General features: G+C 45.3%; 1 protein-coding gene across 1 annotated transcript in view; it reads left to right on the top strand.

The window, feature by feature from the left end:
- LRRC75A (leucine rich repeat containing 75A) overlaps window positions 1-20,493 on the top strand; it is a 184,228-nt gene extending 163,735 nt beyond the window's left edge. The window contains exon 4 of the mRNA XM_054008531.1: window positions 18,062-20,493. Within this exon, the coding sequence (XP_053864506.1) occupies window positions 18,062-18,686 (625 nt within the window). The 3' untranslated portion in view covers window positions 18,687-20,493. The remainder of the gene's footprint in view (window positions 1-18,061) is intronic.
- Window positions 20,494-21,922: the final 1,429 nt, after the last annotated feature.

Raw genomic sequence — 21,922 nt, 5'->3', positions numbered from 1 at the left:
CACACACACACTCTCTCTCTCTCTCTCTCTCTCTCTCTCACTCACTCTCACTTTTCCAGATGGGCAGGTTCTGAGAGAAGGTGGCTGCAGCACACGGTGATATCCAATAACACAAGAACTTGGATCAGTCTGCCCCTGTGATTTGGGAGATTGTATGATATAGAAATCACATTCTCAAGGGCAAAAGACCTATTCCTAAAATATAAATCACTGCTGCCCTCAAAGGAGGAGGAAAATCCTCCAGAGAAGACAGCAGGGCAGTTTCTCTTCTCTCTCCTTTGATATTTTCTTTGCAGAAACCATACCTGCTCTCGAAGTAAAAATGACTGGTGTGAGGTGATTGCCTCAAGCAGAGTCTATACTGCTGCTAAGAGGATGCCATGAGGTTACCCTCTGCCACCCCATTTCCCTTTGCTATGGTCCTGCCTTTTGCTAGGTCAGAGTCAAAGTCACAGGCTTTACCTGAGGTCACTCTACTTACCTCTAACTTCCTCCCAGTCCTTCCTGTTAACTGTCCCCGTCAGGCCTCTGCAAGTCTCTGAACTCCCGACGAAATCAACTGGAGTTGAAGGTGTCTAGGACTTCACGAAACTGGGCCCATAGTTTCCTTGTCCCACTTAAAGCATCGCATCGGGTTGAACACTCCCGCTCTACAGTTGGCACAGGCTCTCATATTCTGCTCTCCGAACGCTCTCCGTCTCCCACTTTAAATCCTTGTTTAAATCCACTTTTGTGCTTCAATACCATCTGCCTGGCTTTGTTTTCCCCCGTGGACATGATATTTCCTAAGGAGAGTCCTTCTGTTGTCCATCATACCCCAACAATCTTCTCTGCTCCTAAAGTGCTCCATCCTGGTACTTTGTAACACCTGTAAAGCAATAAGAATGTCTTGGATGAAAGCTGCCGCTAAAGAGAGCACCCTCTCCAAGGTAGGTATTACAGGACAGTTCAGATTTTACAAAGGTCTTGGAGAGGACACTAGAAACCACTGTAAAATTAGAGCGTTGTGGAAATAGGAAGTTAGGTCCTGCAGAATTTAGACACTCCGCAGGAGCTTACCTGCAGAGAAGCTACTCGTCTAGCTTCATGCCGTAGACTGAGCCATTTTGGATCAAATAGGAGTTAACCTCCGTCACTCATTTTAGCAATCTTTACAAATGGGGGTGCAGGTAAAGTCCCTCATCCACAGTGCGCCTGATGTGCTCACCAAGTAGAAAAGCACAGGAATCAAAAGCGCTGTATCAAATACAAGGTGACCCTGTATAGAGACTGGTAGACCAAGATTGCACAGTTCTGTAAGATTACCTACAACCATGGTCTGGCCTTGTTACAGTAAATCACTGAACAGGCTGTTGTCCGAAGTACTATTTCACAGAACTGTAGGACCTTGGCTTTCAACCTGTGGTCTGCAGACCCTGGCGGGGGGTGGGGGATAGGGGAGGCACAGACTAGATCTAAGATTTCCAAAGAGGTCTGCATCTCCATTCAAAATTGGTTAGGGGTCCGCACATGAAAAAAAGTTGAAAACCACTGGTGTGGGACAGATGGTGCGGGAGAGGTGGCTTCCATTGGAAGTTCCCAACATCCTATAGACACACAGTTAACTAGTAACCCCCTCCCTTGCACAGGAAAAAACAGGCAATCACAGAGATGTAGGGCTGGAGGGGACCTCGAGGTCACATCTGCCCCATACTGAGGCAGGATTAAGTACACTTAGATCATCCCTGCCAGCTGTTTGTCTAACCCGTTCTTAAAAACCTCCAATGACCAGGATTCCACAACCTCCCTAGGTAATCTGTTCCAGTGCTTACCTAAACTACCCTTACAGTTAGAAAGCTTTTCCTAACATGGCAGGTGATTATCATTTATGAGAGCGCACTGGTTTGTCAACAGCAACCTACTGAGTTCTCTCCACTTTAACAGTTTCATTCCCAAGCCTTGCTGAATAATTAATAGTAGCAAGTGCCCTATCAAATTCACATCTGTCTTTCTGCCCATGTATGAGTTAAATTTGATTAGTGTGTGACACTTGTTAAATGACTGTGAACATAAGAACGGCCATACTGGGTCAGACCAAAGGTCCATCCAGCCCAGTATCCTGTCTACCAACAGTGGCCAATGCCAGGTGCCCCAGAGGGAGTGAACCTAACAGGTAATGATCAAGTGATCTTTCTCTCCTGCCATCCATCTTCACCCTCTCACAAACAGAGGCTAGGGACACCATTCCTTACCCATCCTGGCTAATAGCCATTAATGGACTTAACCTCCATGAATTTATCCAGTTCTCTTTTAAACCCTGTTATAGTCCTAGCCTTCACAACCTCCTCAGGCAAGGAGTTCCACAGGTTGACTGTGCACTGTGTGAAGAACTTCCTTTTATTTGTTTTAAACCTGCTGCCCATTAATTTCATTTGGTGGCCCCTAGTTCTTATATTATGGGAACAAGTAAATAATTTTTCCTTATTCACTTTCTCCACACCACTCATGATTTTATATACCTCTATCATATTCCCTCTTAGTCTCCTCTTTTCCAAGCTGAAAAGTCCTAGCCTCTTTAATCTCTCCTCATATGGGACCCATTCCAAACCCCTAATCATTTTAGTTGCCCTTCTCTGAACCTTTTCTAATGCCAGTATATTTTTTGAGATGAGGAGACCACATCTGTACGCAATATTCAAGATGTGGGCGTACCATGGATTTATATAAGGGCAATAAGATATTTTCCGTCTTATTCTCTATCCTTTTTTGAATGATTCCTAACATCCTGTTTGCTTTTTTTGACCGCCGCTGCACGTCTTCAGAGAACTATCCACGATGACTCCAAGATCTCTCTCCTGATTAGTTGTAGCTAAATTAGCCCCCATCATATTGTATGTATAGTTGGGGTTATTTTTTCCAATGTGCGTTACTTTACATTTATCCACATTTGCCATTTTGTTGCCCAATCATTTAGTTTTGTGAGATCTTTTTGAAGTTCTTCACAGTCTGCTTTGGTCTTAACTATCTTGAGCAGTTTAGTATCGTCTGCAAACTTTGCCACCTCATTTTACCCCTTTCTCCAGATCATTTATGAATAAGTTGAATAGGATTGGTCCTAGGACTGACCCTTGGGGAACACCACTAGTTACCCCTCTCCATTCTGAAAATTTACCATTTATTCCTACCCTTTGTTCCCTGTCTTTAACCAGTTCTCAGTCCATGAAAGGATCTTCCCTCTTATCCCATGACAACTTAATTTACCTAAGAGCCTTGGGTGAGGGACCTTATCAAAGGCTTTCTGGAAATCTAAGTACACTATGTCCACTGGATCCCCCTTGTCCACATGTTTGTTGACCCCTTCAAAGAACTCTAATAGATTAGTAGGACATGATTTCCCTTTACAGAAACCATGTTGACTGTTGCCCAACAATTTATCTTCTTCTACATGTCTGACAATTTTATTCTTTACTATTGTTTCAACTAATTTGCCCGGTACTGACGTTGGACTTACCAGTCTGTAATTGCTGGGATCACCTCTAGAGCCTTTTTTAAATATTGGTATTACATTAGCTATCTTCCAGTCATTGGGTACAGAAGCTGATTTAAAGGACAGGTTACAAACCATAGTTAATAGATCTGCAATTTCACATTTGAGTTCTTTCAGAACTCTTGGGTGAATACCATCTGGTCCCGGTGACTTGTTACTGTTAAGTTTATCAGTTAATTCCAAAACCTCCTCTAGTGACACTTCAATCTGTGACAATTCCTCAGATTTGGGAATCTCCCAAACATCCTCAGCCGTGAAGACTGAAGCAAAGAATTCATTTAGTTTCTCTGCAATGACTTTATTGTCTTCAAGTGCTCTTTTTGTATCTCGATCTTCCAGGGGCCCCACTAGTTGTTTTGCAGGCTTCCTGCTTCTGATGTACTTAAAAAACATTTTGTTATTACCTTTTGAGTTTTGTGGAGGTGTTTGTCTGAGGTAATCCGCTAAACTGTAAAACCATGAACAGTCACTGTGCAAGGGACACTATTGCAGTGTGAGGGGTCCCAAAGTCACATTAATATACATGGAGTCTCATTAAAATCTCTAACTACCAGTATATTATTCACATGTACTTACTGAAGCTTAAACACACAGTCATTTAGTAATAGCAAGAGATTGATCACGCAAAGTAAGTGTTAAAAAATCTCCATGAAGATCTAATAGAAAAGAGAAAAGAAGATTAGAAAACTATTGATATATTTAAAAATAACACACAACAACACATAGATTCATAGATTCTAGGACTGGAAGGGACCTCGAGAGGTCATCGAGTCCAGTCCCCTGCCCGCATGGCAGGACCAAATACTGCCTAGACCATCCCTAGTAGACATTTATCTAACCTACCCTTAAATATCTCCAGAGACGGAGATTCCACAACCTCCCTAGGCAAAAAAAAACATCACTCCAGTTCTCCTTCGCTAGCTCGACCTTTTCCCTCAGGGACTGCTACACTCAGATCCCCTTTGAAGTTACTTTAATCAGAATATCAAGAAAGATTTCAAAGGCTTTAAGGTCTTTTTCAATTTTGTTTTAGGTAGTGAGCCAAGGAACACGGTATGTTCTAAACCACTGTTAGAGATGGCATCCAAACTGGAACCATGGCTCTAAACCCTTCTGGGCTCAAGCAGCTTAAGGTATGTCTACACAGCAAAGAACAATGCATGGCTGGCCCAGGCTTGTGGGGCTGTTTCATTGCTGTGTAGACTTCCAGGCTTGGGCTGGAGCCTGAGCTCGGGGACTTCCCAGGGTCCTGGAGCCCAGGCTCTAGCCTCAGCCCCAGTCGGCTGGCACAGGCCAGGCGCAGGTGTCTAGTTGCCGTGTAGACGTACCCTTAAATTCAGATTTGAATTTGGGCTCAAAACCCATCTTTCTACTGGCACAGAAAAGGAGCCTTGGATCCAACCCCTCATCTAACTTGGGGAGAATTTGGATCTGTATCTAGAATGTCCTAGTTCACATGTGTTTCTAATTAGTTTGTTACATACATAGACACACACACTTATTTTTAGTGGGATAGCTCAGTGGTTTGAGCATTGGCCTGCTAAATCCAGGGTTGTGAGTTCAGTCCTTGAGGGGGCCACTTAGGGATCTGGGGCAAAATCAGTACTTGGTCCTGCTAGTGAAGGCAGGGGGCTGGACTCGATGACCTTCAGGGTCCCTTCCAGTTCTAGGAGATAGGCTATCTCCATTAATTTTTTTTATGCCCACAGATTTAATGCTAGTGAAAGATCAACGTCCCTGAGAATGAAATCTACTTCTCTATAGAATGGAACCTTAGAGACTAACAAATTTATTAGAGCATAAGCTTTCGTGGGCTACAACCCACTTCTTCGGATGCATATATGCTCTAAGGTGCCACAAGTACCCCTGTTCTTTTTGAGGATACAGACTAACACGGCTGCTACCCTGAAATCTATAGAATGGGTACAGCAAAGACAATGCGAGTGCAAGGCTGCCCCACCAACCTGACCTAGAGGGACACCCCCCTCCCCTCCATTCTCCTGCAGTCCCCGCTGAGACTGCCAAAGGGGAGGCTTCCAGGTACCTTGGTCGCGATAGTGACATGGATGCCTGTTTATTAGGAACTGGATGGCAAGTGCCAGCTTGCTTCAGCAAGTCCACAGATGCCCAACAGTAATGACTTTCAGCAACTGCCAGCCTGTGCTGCATTTGCACTGACAGCTCCTGTTACCCAGGTGGTCTCCCAAACGCAGATGCTGAGAAGTCTGAGAACATCTCACTTCAAAGCAAAGGATTCAAGTGTAGGTTGCTTAGAGAAGATAGCTGCATTCCACCTGACCTGTTAGCAGTAGGCAGATGGGGACATGGGCATTAATACCTTTCATCTATGCTTTAACAAGCCCCTTCTCGTTTCAACAGTGTATCCCATGCCCACTTTGCTCTTGTGGCTCAGATGTTAAATGGTGCTTACTGCATTCTTGACCTAAGCCCACTGCTAAACTGCACCCAGGAATAATCTTATCCATGGAAACCGAATTTATTAGTCCAAAAACAATTTAAACAGCAGCCTCTTTTAGTCTGACCCCATTGACCCAACCTCCTGCAGTGACCCTTGATCCTGGGCCAGTGCAGATAAGAAGTTGTCCACTTAAAAGATCTAAAATTTGTAAAATGCTTCAAACCCTATTTGTCAGAATGGGCCTGAATTGTATGTTTGAGCCTTTAAGGGCTGAAAGTCTGTTTACTAGTGAAGCACAAGCCTCTTTAGCGCATGGTAAAAACACCTAGCAAAAGCAGGGCTATTGACGAGGCTGTTACATCAGACATTACATTACGTAAGTTTCTTCTATTCAGAGCACAGTTCTCCTGCTGCTAGTATGGCTGAAAAACAAGTACAAGGGCTTACGCAACCTGCTGTATCAAACTCCACTCTCCTGCTGTGCTGGTCTTTCGGCTGGATTACCAAGGGGAGGCTACAGAAAGATGCTGTTTCTTAACCCAGAAATCCCAGTGTGCATTCAAAGATTATGCAAGTGTAGAGCCGTGCAAAGTGCTGCAGATTCGGTTTACAGCCAATAGCTAGGCCCCAGCTAATCCCCTGCATCCAAACTTGTTGAGCTCTGCATCTGGTGCAATGTCTACAATGGGCAGAACCCAATCCCCGTCTCTATTAGGCTGCGGTTTCTGTAAGATGCAGAAGCCATGTGAAGTGAAGCAGGGAGAGGGGAATGGTATATAAGAAGACTCCTTTATGTAGCTAGCTGATCTATTGCCGGTTTTTCCATTGGACTGCTTTAATATGAAAGGGATGCAGAATTCGCTCCAGTCACCTGCAGAGTAATCTTGAGTTTACAGTCAAGTGGAACCTTTTTTGTTAGGGTCCTTGTGTTGGCAGGAGCCATAATGCTGGTTACACGCCCACCTCATTTCTTTGGTACTACATTTGAGTCGAGACCGAGGTTGTTGTTAATGACTTCTCTGTGCCTCACTTTACCCAGTGGTAACTACATCAGTTAGTCTAGTCCAGTGGTTCCCAAACTTGTTCTGCGGCTTGTGCAGGGGAAAGCCCCTGGCGGGGCAGGCCGGGCCGGTTTGTGTACCCGCCGTGTCTGCAGGTTCGCCCGATCGTGGCTCCCAGTGGCCACGGTTCGCTGCTCCAGGCCAACGGGAGCTGTTGGAAGCAGCAGCCAGTATGTCCCTCGGTCAACGCAAGGGAAGGGAAAAACAAGTTTAAACTTGGTTATCTGTGTAGAGCAGACAGGCCTTTAACCTCCCGTTTGCTCTCAGTGACTATTGAATGGTGCCTCATAGAAGTGCTGTGTCTTACCCTAACGTTCTCGCTGTCCATACTACTCACAGCTGCGATTGCAAAATGATGTTTCTCCTCCTATCAATTCCTCCCCATCCTCCTCCCTAGGCAGCCCAATGCTTCCTCATCTGTCAGGTGTGGCTCACTTCCTCTGCAAGACAAGCCCTTTGAAAATCTGAATTTAGTTCTTAGCCTGTTCCCAGAGCCCAGAATTACTGGTCAGATTCAACCCAAGTGGTTGCTACCTCCAGTTTTAAAGGAAGCTTGCCGCACTGCGAGTCTGGTGTGAAGGCTATAACACCTCTCCCCATCCCAGCTTCCCCTTATTTAAATCGATCTCCTCCCACATCCCCTAACTGCACTTTCACAAATCATGTGAAAACCCCCCACATATTTAAATGGACTTTAAAGACAGTCTGAGTTTCATCTTTTCCCCTCATTCTACAGACATGCTGCTCTGATTCTTGTCAGAGAGATTCAGAAAGCGCTGCAGGATGTCCTAGGGAGAAACTTCAGAGGCAAGGGGAAGCCTTTGTGATAAATGCCCCAGAGCCATTTGAAAGCAGTTGTCTGAACTTCTTGACCCAGCAGGATTGAGTAGGTGGAGTGGGCAGGAGACTAGTTACTTAGGCTGCCTGCCTGCCTCTGAATTTCACAGTTAGATTTGGATATCAGCAGCATTCAGCCAGGTCATCTCCTCAGCTAAGCAGGGTTGGGTCAATGGAGTCGAGGGAGGCAGGCTTCCAAAGTAAATCGGTCATCTGTGGTGCTGCAGGAAGTGGCATTGATGATTCCAGATCAAGGAGTGGCACTTTCTCCTTGGAGTTAGAACTTTATCTGAAGCCCCAGGGTAGACGCTGATTGCTGTGCAGGTGCCATCTCAGCTTTTGGACAAGATCCTGATCTCTAGGGACTATACAAAGGTATTTAATCCAGGTTTAAATTCTGGCTAACCAATTTCACCCTGCGCTTTTGGACTGTCATTAAGGTACAGGACAGGGGGACGTCAAGTTGCATTTCTAGCTCTGCCACTGACTGCTTGTGGGACTTTGGGCATAGATCATGTGGCTTTTGAAATTTGGGCATAAGCTTGGGGAGGTCAATTTGACACATCTAGGACTTGAAGTCAATAGATGCTCTAGTTGCTCACTGCCTGTAAGGTGAAAAAAGAAAAGTCAGCCACAGATGTCTTCAATTGGGCACCCACCATTAATTGACATTTGAGGTTTGGGCACCTTTTCTGTGCTTCCATTTCTCCCTCTGTAAAATAGGGATGACACTTGCCCACATTGTAGGAGTGCTGGGAGGGCCCAGAGGAGGCCTTCAGCTCTGGCTTTGAGGGAAGTTACAAATGTCAAGAAGAATCGCTGCATTTATTTTTCATAAATATACTTTTAGTAAATCAATATAAACCGAACACAAGCATCTACAGCTTGAACGTGGAGAAAGACCTGAAACTTCCTTCTTCCTACATTTTGTAAAAGGAATCAGTTAAGTTGAGGGTGTATCCAAAATACTTACCCACTCCAGAATCCTTGGCCTGGCCCTGTGCATCAAGTGTGTGTGTGGGGAGGAGGAGAGGGCAGGTAGGACAGCGGTTACGGTAGATTCAGCAATGGGGAATTCAGTCATTACAACATTGTGGGAAAGAGGGGGGCTCCTGGGACAGTGCAGGAAGAAACTTCCCTTATGCTTTTAGCACAGAAATAGTAACTGTACTCTCCCTAGTCCTCTGACTTAACCCGGGGACAGGAAGCTGAATAGAGATGGCAACATTTGTTTAGGAGCCCTGGGCAATCACGCATAGGCCAGTTTGGAAACTAATTTATTAATGAATATTTGTGAACTACCATGAGACTGGATGCAAGGCTCTATAGAGTGCCCAGTAGAACATTCAATTTCCTCCACAGTCCTGTTACGTAGTACTGAAGGTGAAAACGGCTGTTGCGTTTAATAGTGGATGAGTGATACTTGTATAAATTAGTCTGTTACTTGCTTTGGGACACACCTAGACGTAAGGTGCTATAACTTAATATTTTATAAGGTCAGAAGGGACCACTGTGATCATCTAGTCGGACTTCCTGTAAAACACAAAACCATAGGACTGCTCTGAGCTAATTCCTGTTTGAACTAGAGCAGATCTTTTAGAAACGCATCCCATCATGATTTAAAAATTGCCAGTGATGGAGAATCCACCACAATCACTGGTTGTTCCAATGATTAATTACCCCACTGCTAAAACTCATGCCTTGTTTCCCAGTCTGAATTTGTCTAGCTTCAACTTCCAGCCATTGGACTGTGCTATACCCAGTGGTGTGATGCCACAACTTTCTAGTGAACAAACTTTACACTAAACTTTCCAGCTTGATGAAGAGTTTGCGTCACTAGCTCTGTTCTGTCAATGGACGCGTCGATCCGACATTTGCATGCGTTAAGCGGTCCCACCTTTTTTAGTGACAGCCCACCAAATGGCATCCTCCATGTGCTATGACCTCACATGTATAGTGTGTCAGAGGGGACGCTGTGCAAAAAGCGCCATTTTGTTCTATGCTTTTGGGATCATCCTGTGGCCTGGAACTAGCCCACAGGCTGCCAGTTAGTCCACATTTTTTGTAAATTTTGGAGCATGCAGTATATGCATTGCCTAAATAGGTGGAACACCACTGGGTATCTTTGGTCTGCTAGATTGAAGAGTCCATTATCAACCGTTGGTTCCCTGTGTAGGTACTTTGATCAAGTCACCATTTAATCTCCTCTTTGTTAAACTAAATACATGGAGCTCCTTGAGCCTATCACTGGAAGGCATGTTCTTTAACCGTTCTTATGGCTCTTCGAACTCTCTCCAATTTATCATGAACTGAGGACACCAGAACTGGGCACAGTATTCTAGCAGCGGTCACTCCAGTAGCAAATGCAGAACCTCCCCACTCCATATTCCTGTTTATACAACTTGTGACTACATTAGCCTTTCTAGGAATAGTGCCGCACCTGGAGCTCACGTTCAGCTGAGGATTCCCCAAGTCCGTTTCAGAGTCACTGCTTCCTAGGATAGAGGCCCCAGTCCTAAGTGTGGCTGACGTTTTTCATTCCTAGATGTACAACTTTAAATTGGTTTGCTAACGTTGCACTGCTTTAATACAATGTGAGTGTTCTCTTGCGATGGGTAAGAAGATGGTGCTCGCAAAGCCGCCTTTAACCTAATGAGACTCTAGAAAAGATCCGAGTCAGCAGCTGGCCCTTGTGTGGGGATAATTGCTGTCAATATAAATAACTGAAGTTACTCCACCAACATCCTACCGAACCATCAGCCAGTACACTGCGAAACAGTCACCTGAACCCGTGATAAACAGAAGAGCTATAGAATGAGCAATGGCTACAACACTAAACATGGAGGTTAGTAGTAAAGGTTGCACTTGCATAGTGCTTTTCAGCCAAGGCTCCCAAAACACTTCACAGACCTTAATGACGACTCTCAGCACCCATGGGGAGGTAGGTGACATGTACTGTCCCATTTCACAGATGGGAAATGGGAGCACAGAGAGGTTAGTGACTTGTCAGGTTGCATGGCAGGTCAGTGGCAGAGTTAAGAATACTAGGGCTCCCAGCACCGTGCTTTAGCTACTAGACCACCCTCACCCCTTTCTAAGCAGGTGATGTGAATAGTCTGTCTTCCTCTTATGGCGACATACTCAGACACACAGACTTGAAGGTCAGAAGGGACCATCATGATCATCTTCTAGTCTGATCTCCTGCACATTGCAGGCCACAGAACCTCACCCACCCACTCCTATAATAGACCCCTAACCTGTGGCTGAGTTACTGAAGTCCTCAAATCATGGTTTAAAGACTTCAAGTTACAGAGAATCAACCATTCACGCTAGTTTAAACCTACAAGTGACCCGTGCCCTGCAGAGGAAGGCGAAAACTCCCACGTCTCTGCCAATGGGACCGAGGGGGAAAATTCCTTCCCAACCCCAAATATGGCGATCAGTTAGGCCCTGAACATGTGGGCAAGACCCACCAGCCAGACACCTGGGAAAGAATTCTCTGTAGTAACTCAGAGCTCTTCCCATCTAGTGTCACCGGCCGTTGGAGATATTTGCTGCTAGCAGTCGCCGGTTGGCCACATGCCCATTGTAGGCCATCTCATCACATCATACCTACCATAAACTTTTCAAGCACAATCTTGAAGCCAGTGAGGTTTTTTGCCCCCACTGCTCCCCTTGGAGGTTTTAACTCCCATTGACTTCTGTGGGAGTAGAGTTAGGGAGTTACACAAGGGCCAAGTTGAACCAATTAAGAGTCAAACTCACAATTCCAGGGAGGTTCGATATTCAAAGCCTGAGTATAGGCCACCAAACCATCACTTGTGGATAATAATAAAGCTTTAGAAATCAGTTTGTGCAACTAACTAACTGATTGCATTAGTCTATTGTAGCAGCTCACGCTGAAGAGCCCAGACTCTATAGTCTAGATGTCCATGTGAAGCATTTGTCGGGAAGGCTTGATTTCCTATGGAGGTCTTAAATTTCACAGCCAAGCTTGGGTGAGATTCTGTTTAGTTCACGGTTTGACAGACGAACACACACACTCAGAGCAGATAGGTTGAATTGGCCCACGCAGATCCATAAAGAGACTGGTGAGCCACAAAAGACAAAATGTTTTAATTCTCCTGTGCTGTCAGGTATTCCCCTAGCAAGCAGTATTACAGGAGATGACTAATCCAATGCAGCCAGGTAATAAGAGGCTAGTAGCTTGTTTCCACTGCATAATTTCCTTTGCAGAGTTGTTACTGAAATCTCAGCTGACCTGGTGAGGTTGCGTGACATCAACCAGCTCCCTTCCAGGATCAGCTGTGGCATTCAGATGTTTTAAGTACAAATAGAAAGTACAAATATTAAGCTCTTCCAGTATTTAGCCAAGGCCCTGAATGGAAGTTGGCTTTAATCTCTCTCCCTATCAATTTTTACTTCTTCCTTGTAACAAACATTTTAAAAGAACAATGAAAACAAAGCACCCTTAAACAGCCTCCAGGGAACAATCCAGCATTGCCAAGGAATGGGGACCTATTAGATCGGACTTCTCTGACCAGTCTGTCAGATGTTTCTTGTCTAAAGTGGAATTCATTGCTTTTCCTGTTTACCTACCCCCCCCCCCCCCAAACACACACACCCTGTCTAGCTTAGTGGGGGGTGTGGGGGTGTTCCCAGCCAGATGGTTAGCCTGCTACAGATCTATGCTCTACATGTTTAGTGAGAAAGATGGCTCAGGGATTAATGGGATTTAGCATCTCTCTCTTCCAAACTGGTAGTTCGAGTCCAGCCTAGAGCATTGGTGATGTGAAGTCATCACTAACAATGGATAAATCACACACACCCTGGAAGTGAGGATATTTTTCTGCACCTTTGGAGGAGTCCCTGTCCCTCTCCCCCCACAGTAGAATCATATTCTTCAATTACCTGAGGTGTGGGACAGTGTAGTGGCCTGCTAGACACAGGGACCTGAAAGCACTTATTCCTTGTGAATGGGATTTTCAAAGGAGCAGCCTCTAACCTCTCATAGTCATGTTGAAAATTACAACCTACCAGGGTAGTACGGTGGTAACTAAACATCAATGATTATTTACCTACAATATGGCGAGGCTGTCAGATTTTAGTTACTAGTTAGGCAGGTAAAGGAGCGACCGGCTGTGAATAATGTATTGCAGGATTTCAGAGGTACCTTTTCAAAACGCCCGAGGACTTGCCCCTCTGACTACCCAGTGTGTAGAGTGGTATGTGGTGCTATGTTTTGGGCACTCCTATGGAGCCATGTAGAATGCACTTATCACTGTGGTATCAAAGTGCCATGAGAAGTACAACTTCATTACTGCCTGGGGCCCCTGTGACAGACTGACAACTGCCAGAGCCCATGTTAGAGTTGGGGTTAACTCTGGTAAGTGCGTAGCATGAGCGTAGGTTCTTTTTATTGTGTTTTAATAGGTTTCCTCTGTAGTGCTATTTACCGTAAAAATAAAGTAGGTTTGCATAGGAAGTGCTGTATGTGTGGTACCTTATGTCTGTAGCAATTACTGTTAATGGTCTCTGAAGAGAGAGCCTGCCAGCAGGTGTCCTTGGGCAGCCTGCCTGGGCTGAGACTAACAGTGAAGGATGAGCACAGTGTGCCTGGAAATACCCCAGTCAGAAGGGAGACACGTGGTGGGTCTCTACTCAAGAAGGGCAACGGCTGGAAGCCAAAGAGGGGGTGCCCTTGATGGACCACTGAGGGGGAAATAGAGGTGTCATTGCTCTGAAATGTGACAGCATCCACAACATGGAAGTAATTCTGTGGACCACTGAGGCACGCCCTGTAGGACAGAGAGCCCATAAGTCTCATGCCACAACAAACAGGTTGTGGAGTGGCCGGGACAGTTTGTTCCAAACATACATACAGCTAAAACAAATATAGACCCACCATTGACTTAGCTGCATCACTAATTGAATGAGCTGCCTTCATACCTTGAATCAAAATTACAACCTACTGAATCAGATGCTTCTTCTACTAACTCCTCCCCCCCCCCCGCTCTATTAAGTTTCTGGCCTGACTTGTTCAAGCCCATCGTCCATTTCAATAAGTGTTCTTAGAACAGAGTGTAATCACCCACCGTGATAAATCAAACCCTCAGGCTCGAACAAAACAGATCAGCTTTGTGAGAATTGCATTCTGTGTGGCATAACACAGAGCCGATCATGGCATGTGCTAACTCTAGGGGACAGATGGTCTCGCAAGGTCGCCAATGTGACCAGAGCAGTAAGCCTAAATTATTGAAAATAAATATAGCACAGGCTGTCTCTGTAGGAGAGCATAATATTTTGTATTTACTATACACAGCACCTTTCTTCAGAGGATTTCTAAGTTTTCCTGACATACTATGACAGGGAAGGAAGCAGTATTAAAACCTGGGCAGTTAGAACAGGAGACTAGAAATGCATCTATTAACAGGTCCCATTATCACTGGAGCAGATGAAGATACCGAACCTCTCGCCTCTAGGGTTCTAGTTTGAATCCTGATTTGGGTCAGTAGGGACCCTCTCATGACTGTGCGGGTGGCATAGGTGAAGCAAGTTGGATGGTTTCAGTCAAGTTCCCATCTCAACAGGTGTCCCAATTGACAAAGTAGCATAACTGGTACAGTCAGAGAAGCCAATATTATGATGGGACATGGAGACTGAACTGCCCTCGCTTAGAGGTATTAATGAATACCTCTAAGAGAGGGCCAAGCTGCATAAGGGAAGCTTGGCCTTGGTCTGACCACAGGGTTCAACCACCCAGCACCCTTGTGACAGCAATTAAAAGCCACACGTTAAAAAGTAGCTCAGAAGACACACAAACACCATTATAGTAGGGCAATGTTCTGAAGCACGTGAGCGCAATGGCTGCAGCTCAAAGGGTATAAGTCCTGGTACTGAATGCAGCCAACTAACATTTGCCTTGGGCTCAAGTGATAGGCGCGGCGTTTTAAAAGCAGTAGGTTCTGGATTCAAAACCCACATCATAGGTAGGTTGTGCCAATAACTGATGGCTGTAGTGTATACAACCAGTGATGTCTTACAGTATTGCTTTCAGAACAGCAAATTTACATTAGAAATGGTGACAAGCAGAGGGTGGTTAAAAGGACAAATAAGAGAATTAAAAAAAACATGCCCCACACAGGAAAAAACTGTCCATTTGATACCTTTCATGTGCATCGAATTCACTAAAAATGAGACCGCAGGTAACTTCTGTATACTGAAGAAGGAGTGTATTATTATAAAGATACTACTCATGTACAGCATGGTTCCCAAAAGCCCTTGTCATTCACAAAGCATTGAAATATTTAATCCCTATTCCGAGTACACCAACGACCAGAGAGCTAACTCTCGCTGGATGACTCACTATTGACTTCAGTGGGATGGCCTGTAAAGTTTTCAACACTCTCTCTCTGGGGCACAAGGCCCTGCTTTATGCTGGAGTGGTGCTATGTCCACGATGGGTGGTAAATAACCCCAGCAAATAACAGGCTGTGGAAAGCCAGACATCTCTACTGCCTGTAGGTGGTCCGTGGCTCTAAGCTCCAGCTTCCAGTCTTGCTCTCCTTGTGATCCAGGGAGGCCGGGCATCCATCCAGAGCAAGAAACAGACCAGCAAAGAAGGACTGAAGTGTCACGGTGTTGCCCCTTCAGATCTCATTTAGGAACCTTCATTAGTGCTAAGTGTCTGGGCTTAGGCCTAATTAAGCTACTTGCAATGGCGCACACTGCTAGGAGCCAGGAGAAAAGGTCAGGTCGAGTCGAGGGGACTGTTTATCAAATCGCTGCGTGAAGCAGCTCGTGGTTTTCAGCAGTCTCCGGAGGTGTCCCAAACTGCTCTGGCTCTCGTTAAAGTAAGGAATTGTGCAGACAAGGAGAGAACAGATGAAACCAGCTGGTTTATAGCAGGCAGCCCTTTAGTGGACAGGAGATTGTGTTTATGGCGCGCGCACACACACACACACACACACACACACACACACCCCTCCCCCCCCCCCAAAGTCTGGAGTGCCTGTTGCCTTCAGTAGTTTGAAGGGGAGTGTGCTAGTTAGGCAAATACTTTAGCTTGGCAATTGTTCCATTTCACTTGGCTAGAAGGATAGCAATGCACAAGGATGATTGCCTAGTTCTAGGGTAGGGTAGGAGAACTCAGGACAATGAATTCTCCTTGCAAGAGGGCTGAAATACTCTGTGCAGCCTTCTACATCATCCTTGATGTTCTCTGTATTGCGACAGGCATCACCGAGTACTAAATGTTCCCTTTCACTTCTCAGTGTAGAGTTGATACAGCTGAGTTCCCGTGGAAGACTGAACTTCCAGAAAGTCAACGGCATAAAGGCACAAATAGCATCAAGACTATCTAGAATTCTTCCTGTTATAACTTTGGAAGTGCACCCCCAAAGGCATTGCTGCCCAAAAGGAACTATTTACCTAAGTCACGCTGAAATGTTTTAGTGGAGTTTAGCAAGGGCTGTAGGAGTTTGTATCCTTCTGCTCAGTGAGCTATTGGGGTTCCAACCAACTGATTGGTCAAGTAGCTATCTAAATGCCACAGTCCCCATTGAGAGACTTAGGTAAGGAACAGACTATATAAAATATTATGGAGGATGTACATTCTTTCTTAAAGAAAGAAGAGTTTAATAGGTTCTTCCACATCACCCAAGAAAATCTAGTGTAGTGTTCCCCTGCACATGCATCATATTGCAAGGGGGCACGCTGGCTTGTGTTGCCAGTGAATTAAAGCATTATATTCTTTATCACCAGCAGACAAAGTTACCCCAATGGCTCCTTGAGTAGAAAGGCCCTAACTTCTGCAGCCCTCAGTATCACATCCCGGGCCAAGGAAAGTAAAGGAAACTGAGATGGGCTCATTTAAACCCATGGTTTTGAGAGAGTAAATGGAACTAGAGTGGATGCAGTTACTAATTCTTCTACCAAAGGGAGTTCCAATCTGCCTTTCAGTGTTCAGGGTACGTCTAACCTGCCAATAAAAGATATGTTAGTTAACTCGGGTTCAAACAACAGTAAGGACCCAGCAGCTTAGGTTCAATCCCAGCTTCTCCTGCAGGCTTTATCTCAAGCGGAGTTCAACAGAGCTGCTGTATATTCACGGCTAGTTTTAACACACATTAGATATTGCAAGTTAAGAACACTTTCCTCTCCCCCCCCCCACAGTGTAGACCCCCTGAGTCATTGTTCATAGGTCTAAAAATGCCAGGGTAAGGGTTTACATCTCGATTTACACAGCAAGTCATGACCAGAGGCCCTAGATAATTAAAGAGAAAATGTGAAGCTGGCAACACCAGCAAGGCCAATGGTAAATTCGACAAAACCGTTCTTCAGCTCAGAGTGTGAGGAAAGTCAGAGCCATACGCACAGTGGGCTGATTTGGCGCTCTCTTTGTGGCAGATGTGCCAACTTAGCTAATATTTCTCAAGTGATTAACACGGATAGAACTCCCTCAGCCTCCTAATTCGTTAGTGTTAAGGCCTCAGCTACTGGTACCGCTAGATCCTTGCAGCACTTTAAAAGCAATGTTGATCTGTATAACTCCAATCTGGCAGCGATGCTTATCGGCAGCCACGGGAGCATCAGGAGACTAATTTATCTACCTCAGGCTTTTCTATAGCGTTCATCGCCATAGCAACCAAGTCAAACGATTAATAGTAGTTATTGTTCGTAAACCACTGGAAGTACTAAATTGGAGTCAGGACATCTAGCTTTTAGGTCTGCCTCTACCATGCCTTTGCTCCGTACCTCAGTTTCCCCCTACCTGTAAAACAGAGCAACGCTTATTGCCTTTGACGAAGTGCTCTGCAATGTACAGATAAGTACCAAGCGTGAAAACTGTCACTCAAGCGAGAATTCCTGTTTTTCTGCTCAAATGCTTCAGTCTTTTTAAAAGCAGTTGAACGTTCAGCTCCGGGACCCTGCAAGGGACACCCAAAAGAAAGCTTCCTTAGGCTTGTAATTGAAACAGGAGGCAGCAACAATCTTTGAATACATTGGTTTTGGCTGCCATCCCTTTTTAAGCCTGCACACAAAATCGGATTCAAAAATCCAGGCCTGACAGAGAGGGGTGCCGGCAGTTACGTATCCTGTTTGAATGAGTCATTGCACGGTCTCTCACAAAGCTGCCAGCACACAAGAAGTGATGCTTATTAGCAAAATGATGAGTGTCCATGTTAACCGTGTGTCTGTCGTTTTGTCTCTCTGCAGCTTGAAAGCTATCCTGGTGGGGACGCCTCAGAACAACACAGTAGATCTCTCTGGCATCCCTCTGACACTGAAGGACTTGGACCGCATCATCTCATACCTCCAGCACAGCTCAGAGCACATTGACAATGTGGAGCTGTGCTTCACGGAGCTGACTGATGAGATGTTCCTTCAACTTCTGCCCATCCTCAGTGCCCTGCCTCACCTCACTACTCTCTCCCTGAATGGCAACAGACTCACCAAAGCAATCCTTCGGGACCTGACAGAAACACTGAAAGACCCCAAGAAGTTCTCCAGTGTGACGTGGATTGATCTGGGCAACAACGTGGATATCTTTTCTTTGCCGCAGCCCTTTTTGGTCAGCCTCAAGAAACGCTGTCCCAAGCAAGGCAACTTGCCAACCATTCTGGAGTTCGGGGAGGGCCAGATGAGTGACTTGGAAAGCCAAGAGGGCCTGGCGGAGAGTCAAGAGGATCTGTGCTCAGCCAACGAAGATGGAAACCAACCTGACAAGATCAACAATGCAGGCACCAGACGGCTGTTGACAGAGAGAACAATTGAGGTTGGGATGCTGACAAATAAATGTGACTCTGAGCAGGAAGCTGCTTGTGAGGCAGCTCAGACATGATGTTCAGCTGTGTGTCACGTGGCTGGGTACTTTGAAAAGAGACACTTTAAAACTGATACCTCACCTATGAAGGTTCTTATTAAGTGTTGATTTACATGTTCAGATGTCTACACAATCAATGGTTTGAGACTTTAGACTGTTGCCTCATCAGGTTCCTCTCATCATATGAATGTCAACCGATTTTGTTTCATAGAGAACATAAAAATGTGATCAAGTTGTATACTTATATTTTATAAAGCTGGCCACGTATTTTTAAACATTAGCAATGAGCTGTGCTTTTTATCTCTCTCTCTCTCAAAAAAAAAAAAAAACAAAACAAATCTATATCACCAAGGTATCGTAATGCCAGTTCCTTCAATAGCACAAAAGGAGAAGAAAATAGCAAACAGAATTTGCAGGAGAGGTCTCTGTTTTGAGATGAGATCATTCTGACTGAATCTAGCAAAATCGTGGTTTTAAAGTTTTCTCTCTTGTAAACGATGGGTAAATGGCTGCCACCCTAAGGAGGACTCTTGCAGAGACAAAATTAAACCTATCCCCACTCTGAATTCAAACCGCATTGAAGAGTAGCATCCTTGCTCAATGTCAAAACAACTGGGGAATATTTCCTTGCACCAGCCAGTAAGGATGAAATTCACCTCCTGGGCAGACGGGTCAGCACAAGGAGAATGTGCCCCGTAAGACCTGTTCTAATTGGAGTATAATTGCTGGGCTGGGCATATGTACAGGGGTGAATTTCCACTGCAAATTCTTGCTCCTTACCACCACCATTTGGAATCTAGAAAGGCTGTCTCACTCTCTGGCCTTATAGGCGTTGGATCAACAAGATGTCCAGTACCGAGAGCACATTTGGTCCTAGAGTTTGGCTACCACTCCCCCTACTGTAAATACCTCCATTGCTTTCAGTGAAGTTACTTGGAGTTTACGTCACTGTAACTGAGAGCAGAAGTTGGGACCATGTGCAAAGTTTGAATTCGAGGGTTTGGTTCAGGCCCATCTCTAGTACATGTAAAAGGGACAGAGCTGTTCCTAACAAATATTTATTACAATATGGAATGTTTATAGAAGAAAAATGAACAAAAGTTTTCCTGGGGAAATTTTTTAATACACTGCCATTCCGGGGTGGGCAGGCACAAGCCAACTGAAGATCTGGAAGGCCTGTACCAGTCTTTAGGTTACTTGACTGCCCCTACTCCCAATGACCAGAAGTGCTTTGTTTCTAACATTTTTAGAAGAGAAACGGTTTTGAATTTCTGATAGCAAATGAGATGGGACCTGCATTGCTGGCTTTGAACCTGGATCCTGTCTTCCCCGAAGTTCAGGGGGGTTTGGAGCTGGAATTTGCAGTGAGACCCATCTTTCTAGAGCATTTCAGTACACTTAAAGGACCAAATCTGATTTCCTGGCATGAAATGTAGCCATTTGGCTTTCTGTTTGTGTCCTGTTCTTTGAATAGCTTTACAGCATCATCTCCTTGGCTCAGGCATGAGTGACAACTCTTTTGGCTTCATCTACAGGTACAAATACATTCTGAGAGTTTTCAAGCTTCCCTTTGGCACTAGCCTCATAACATTGCTACGCTACCAGTCTGCTTCCCCTCCACATGCAAGAAAATACCTTATAAGAGATTCTGCTACTCATTTAAATACAGCTGGCAACATTTATTATGATTTGCATGTATCTAACATTGTTTTTCTAACTGCTCATTCTTTTTGCCAGGCATAAAAACTTTGCAGTGAATAAACTTTTTCTGTTTGCAATAAAAGAGCTATCCATAATCAAAATAAAGGACAGTGTTTAATAGAGACCTTGTCTTGAGTTTCCATTTATTACAGGCTTCACACTACTGGGACGGACCACAGTTCACAGCAGCAACGCCCACAATATCTGCCTCACTGGAAATCTTTCCCCTTTAAAGATACATGGGTAGGTGCTTTATGAATGCATATCACAGATACTACTGTATTTCTCCACTAAAAAAATGGTAGGCACACACCTCACTTAATAATACTTCCGGGCTGATTCTGCTCTCTCACATGGGGTTTACACTGTTGTAAATCTATTGACACCTGCGTAAGAGCACAATTGGACTCTTGCCAATGGGCAGGCAGTGCTAAAGCGCCACATCTCATTTGAATGTGAAATGAGAATACTTAGAATCATAAAATCTCAGGGTTGGAAGGGACCTCAGGAGGTCATCTAGTCCAACCCCCTGCTCAAAGCAGGACAAATCACCAGACAGATTTTTGCCCCAGATCCCTAAAAGACCCCCTCAAGGATTGAACTCACAACCCTGGGTTAGCAGGCCAATGCTCAAACCACTGAGCTATCCCCCCCCACTGAGCTATACTTGTCTGAGATACAGAGAAGCACATTCATGGTCATGGGAGTTGCACCTACTTATGTCACTGTTGCATTTGGCCCAGAGTTGTGCTTACTTCACAAGACCACCATGCTGCTGCCGCCAACAGGGGAAGGTTCATCAAGCGTTAGCGAATACTGACCCAACCCACTGGACCCAACGCTGACGAGACCCTTCCTTGTGACAGGGGCAGGTTGCGGGTGTTAAATGTATACAACATTCCAGGCCCTGTACGAGCGAGTGAGGGGTTTCTGGCAGTCCCCTGAGGACACGGCTTCCCCAGCCAGCAAGCTTTTTAGTCCTAACGTTAAAGGCAGAGAAAGCAGTGCCAGTAAGAGGCAGTGCAAGACTCCCCTGGCATGATTTCAAAGGTGCTCATGGCCCCAAGCCCCTTGTGTGTCTCGTGAGCCTACCAGTGCGGTTTTTCGCTGTGGTTTTTGCAGTCACTTGCCTGTTTTGATTCTACAGCCTAGCCGCTTTCATTCTAAAAAGGATAAATAATATGCATATCCAGCCTTTATGCCGCTAAACGTCAATGGAGTATAAACTGGTGCAAAACCAACACAGAACTTGGAGGCAGCCCAAGAAATGTGACCTGCCCATTCACCCTACTGCATTAACTCTGAACCATAACGCTAACAGCATACAAGCCACGTTTTCAGGGCATTTACAATATACCGGGGGTACATGTGGAGCTGGGATTCCCAGCTCAAGGAGACACTCTCGTGCTGGCTAAACACACTGAGACTAGAGTGCAGCTGTGGCTGTGCAAGCAGGGGGACGGGCTAGCCAGCCTGCGTGTGTCTCTATGGTCTTAGACAGGTACAGCCTCAGGGACCCTGGCACCTCCTGCCATGGCTACGCTCCATTATTT

The sequence above is a fragment of the Malaclemys terrapin genome, chromosome 18, assembly GCF_027887155.1.
Source record: "Malaclemys terrapin pileata isolate rMalTer1 chromosome 18, rMalTer1.hap1, whole genome shotgun sequence".
Taxonomy (NCBI): Eukaryota; Metazoa; Chordata; order Testudines; family Emydidae; genus Malaclemys; species Malaclemys terrapin.
The sequence above is the reverse complement of the archived record's forward strand: the minus strand, read 5'-3'. Positions and strand labels throughout refer to the sequence as shown.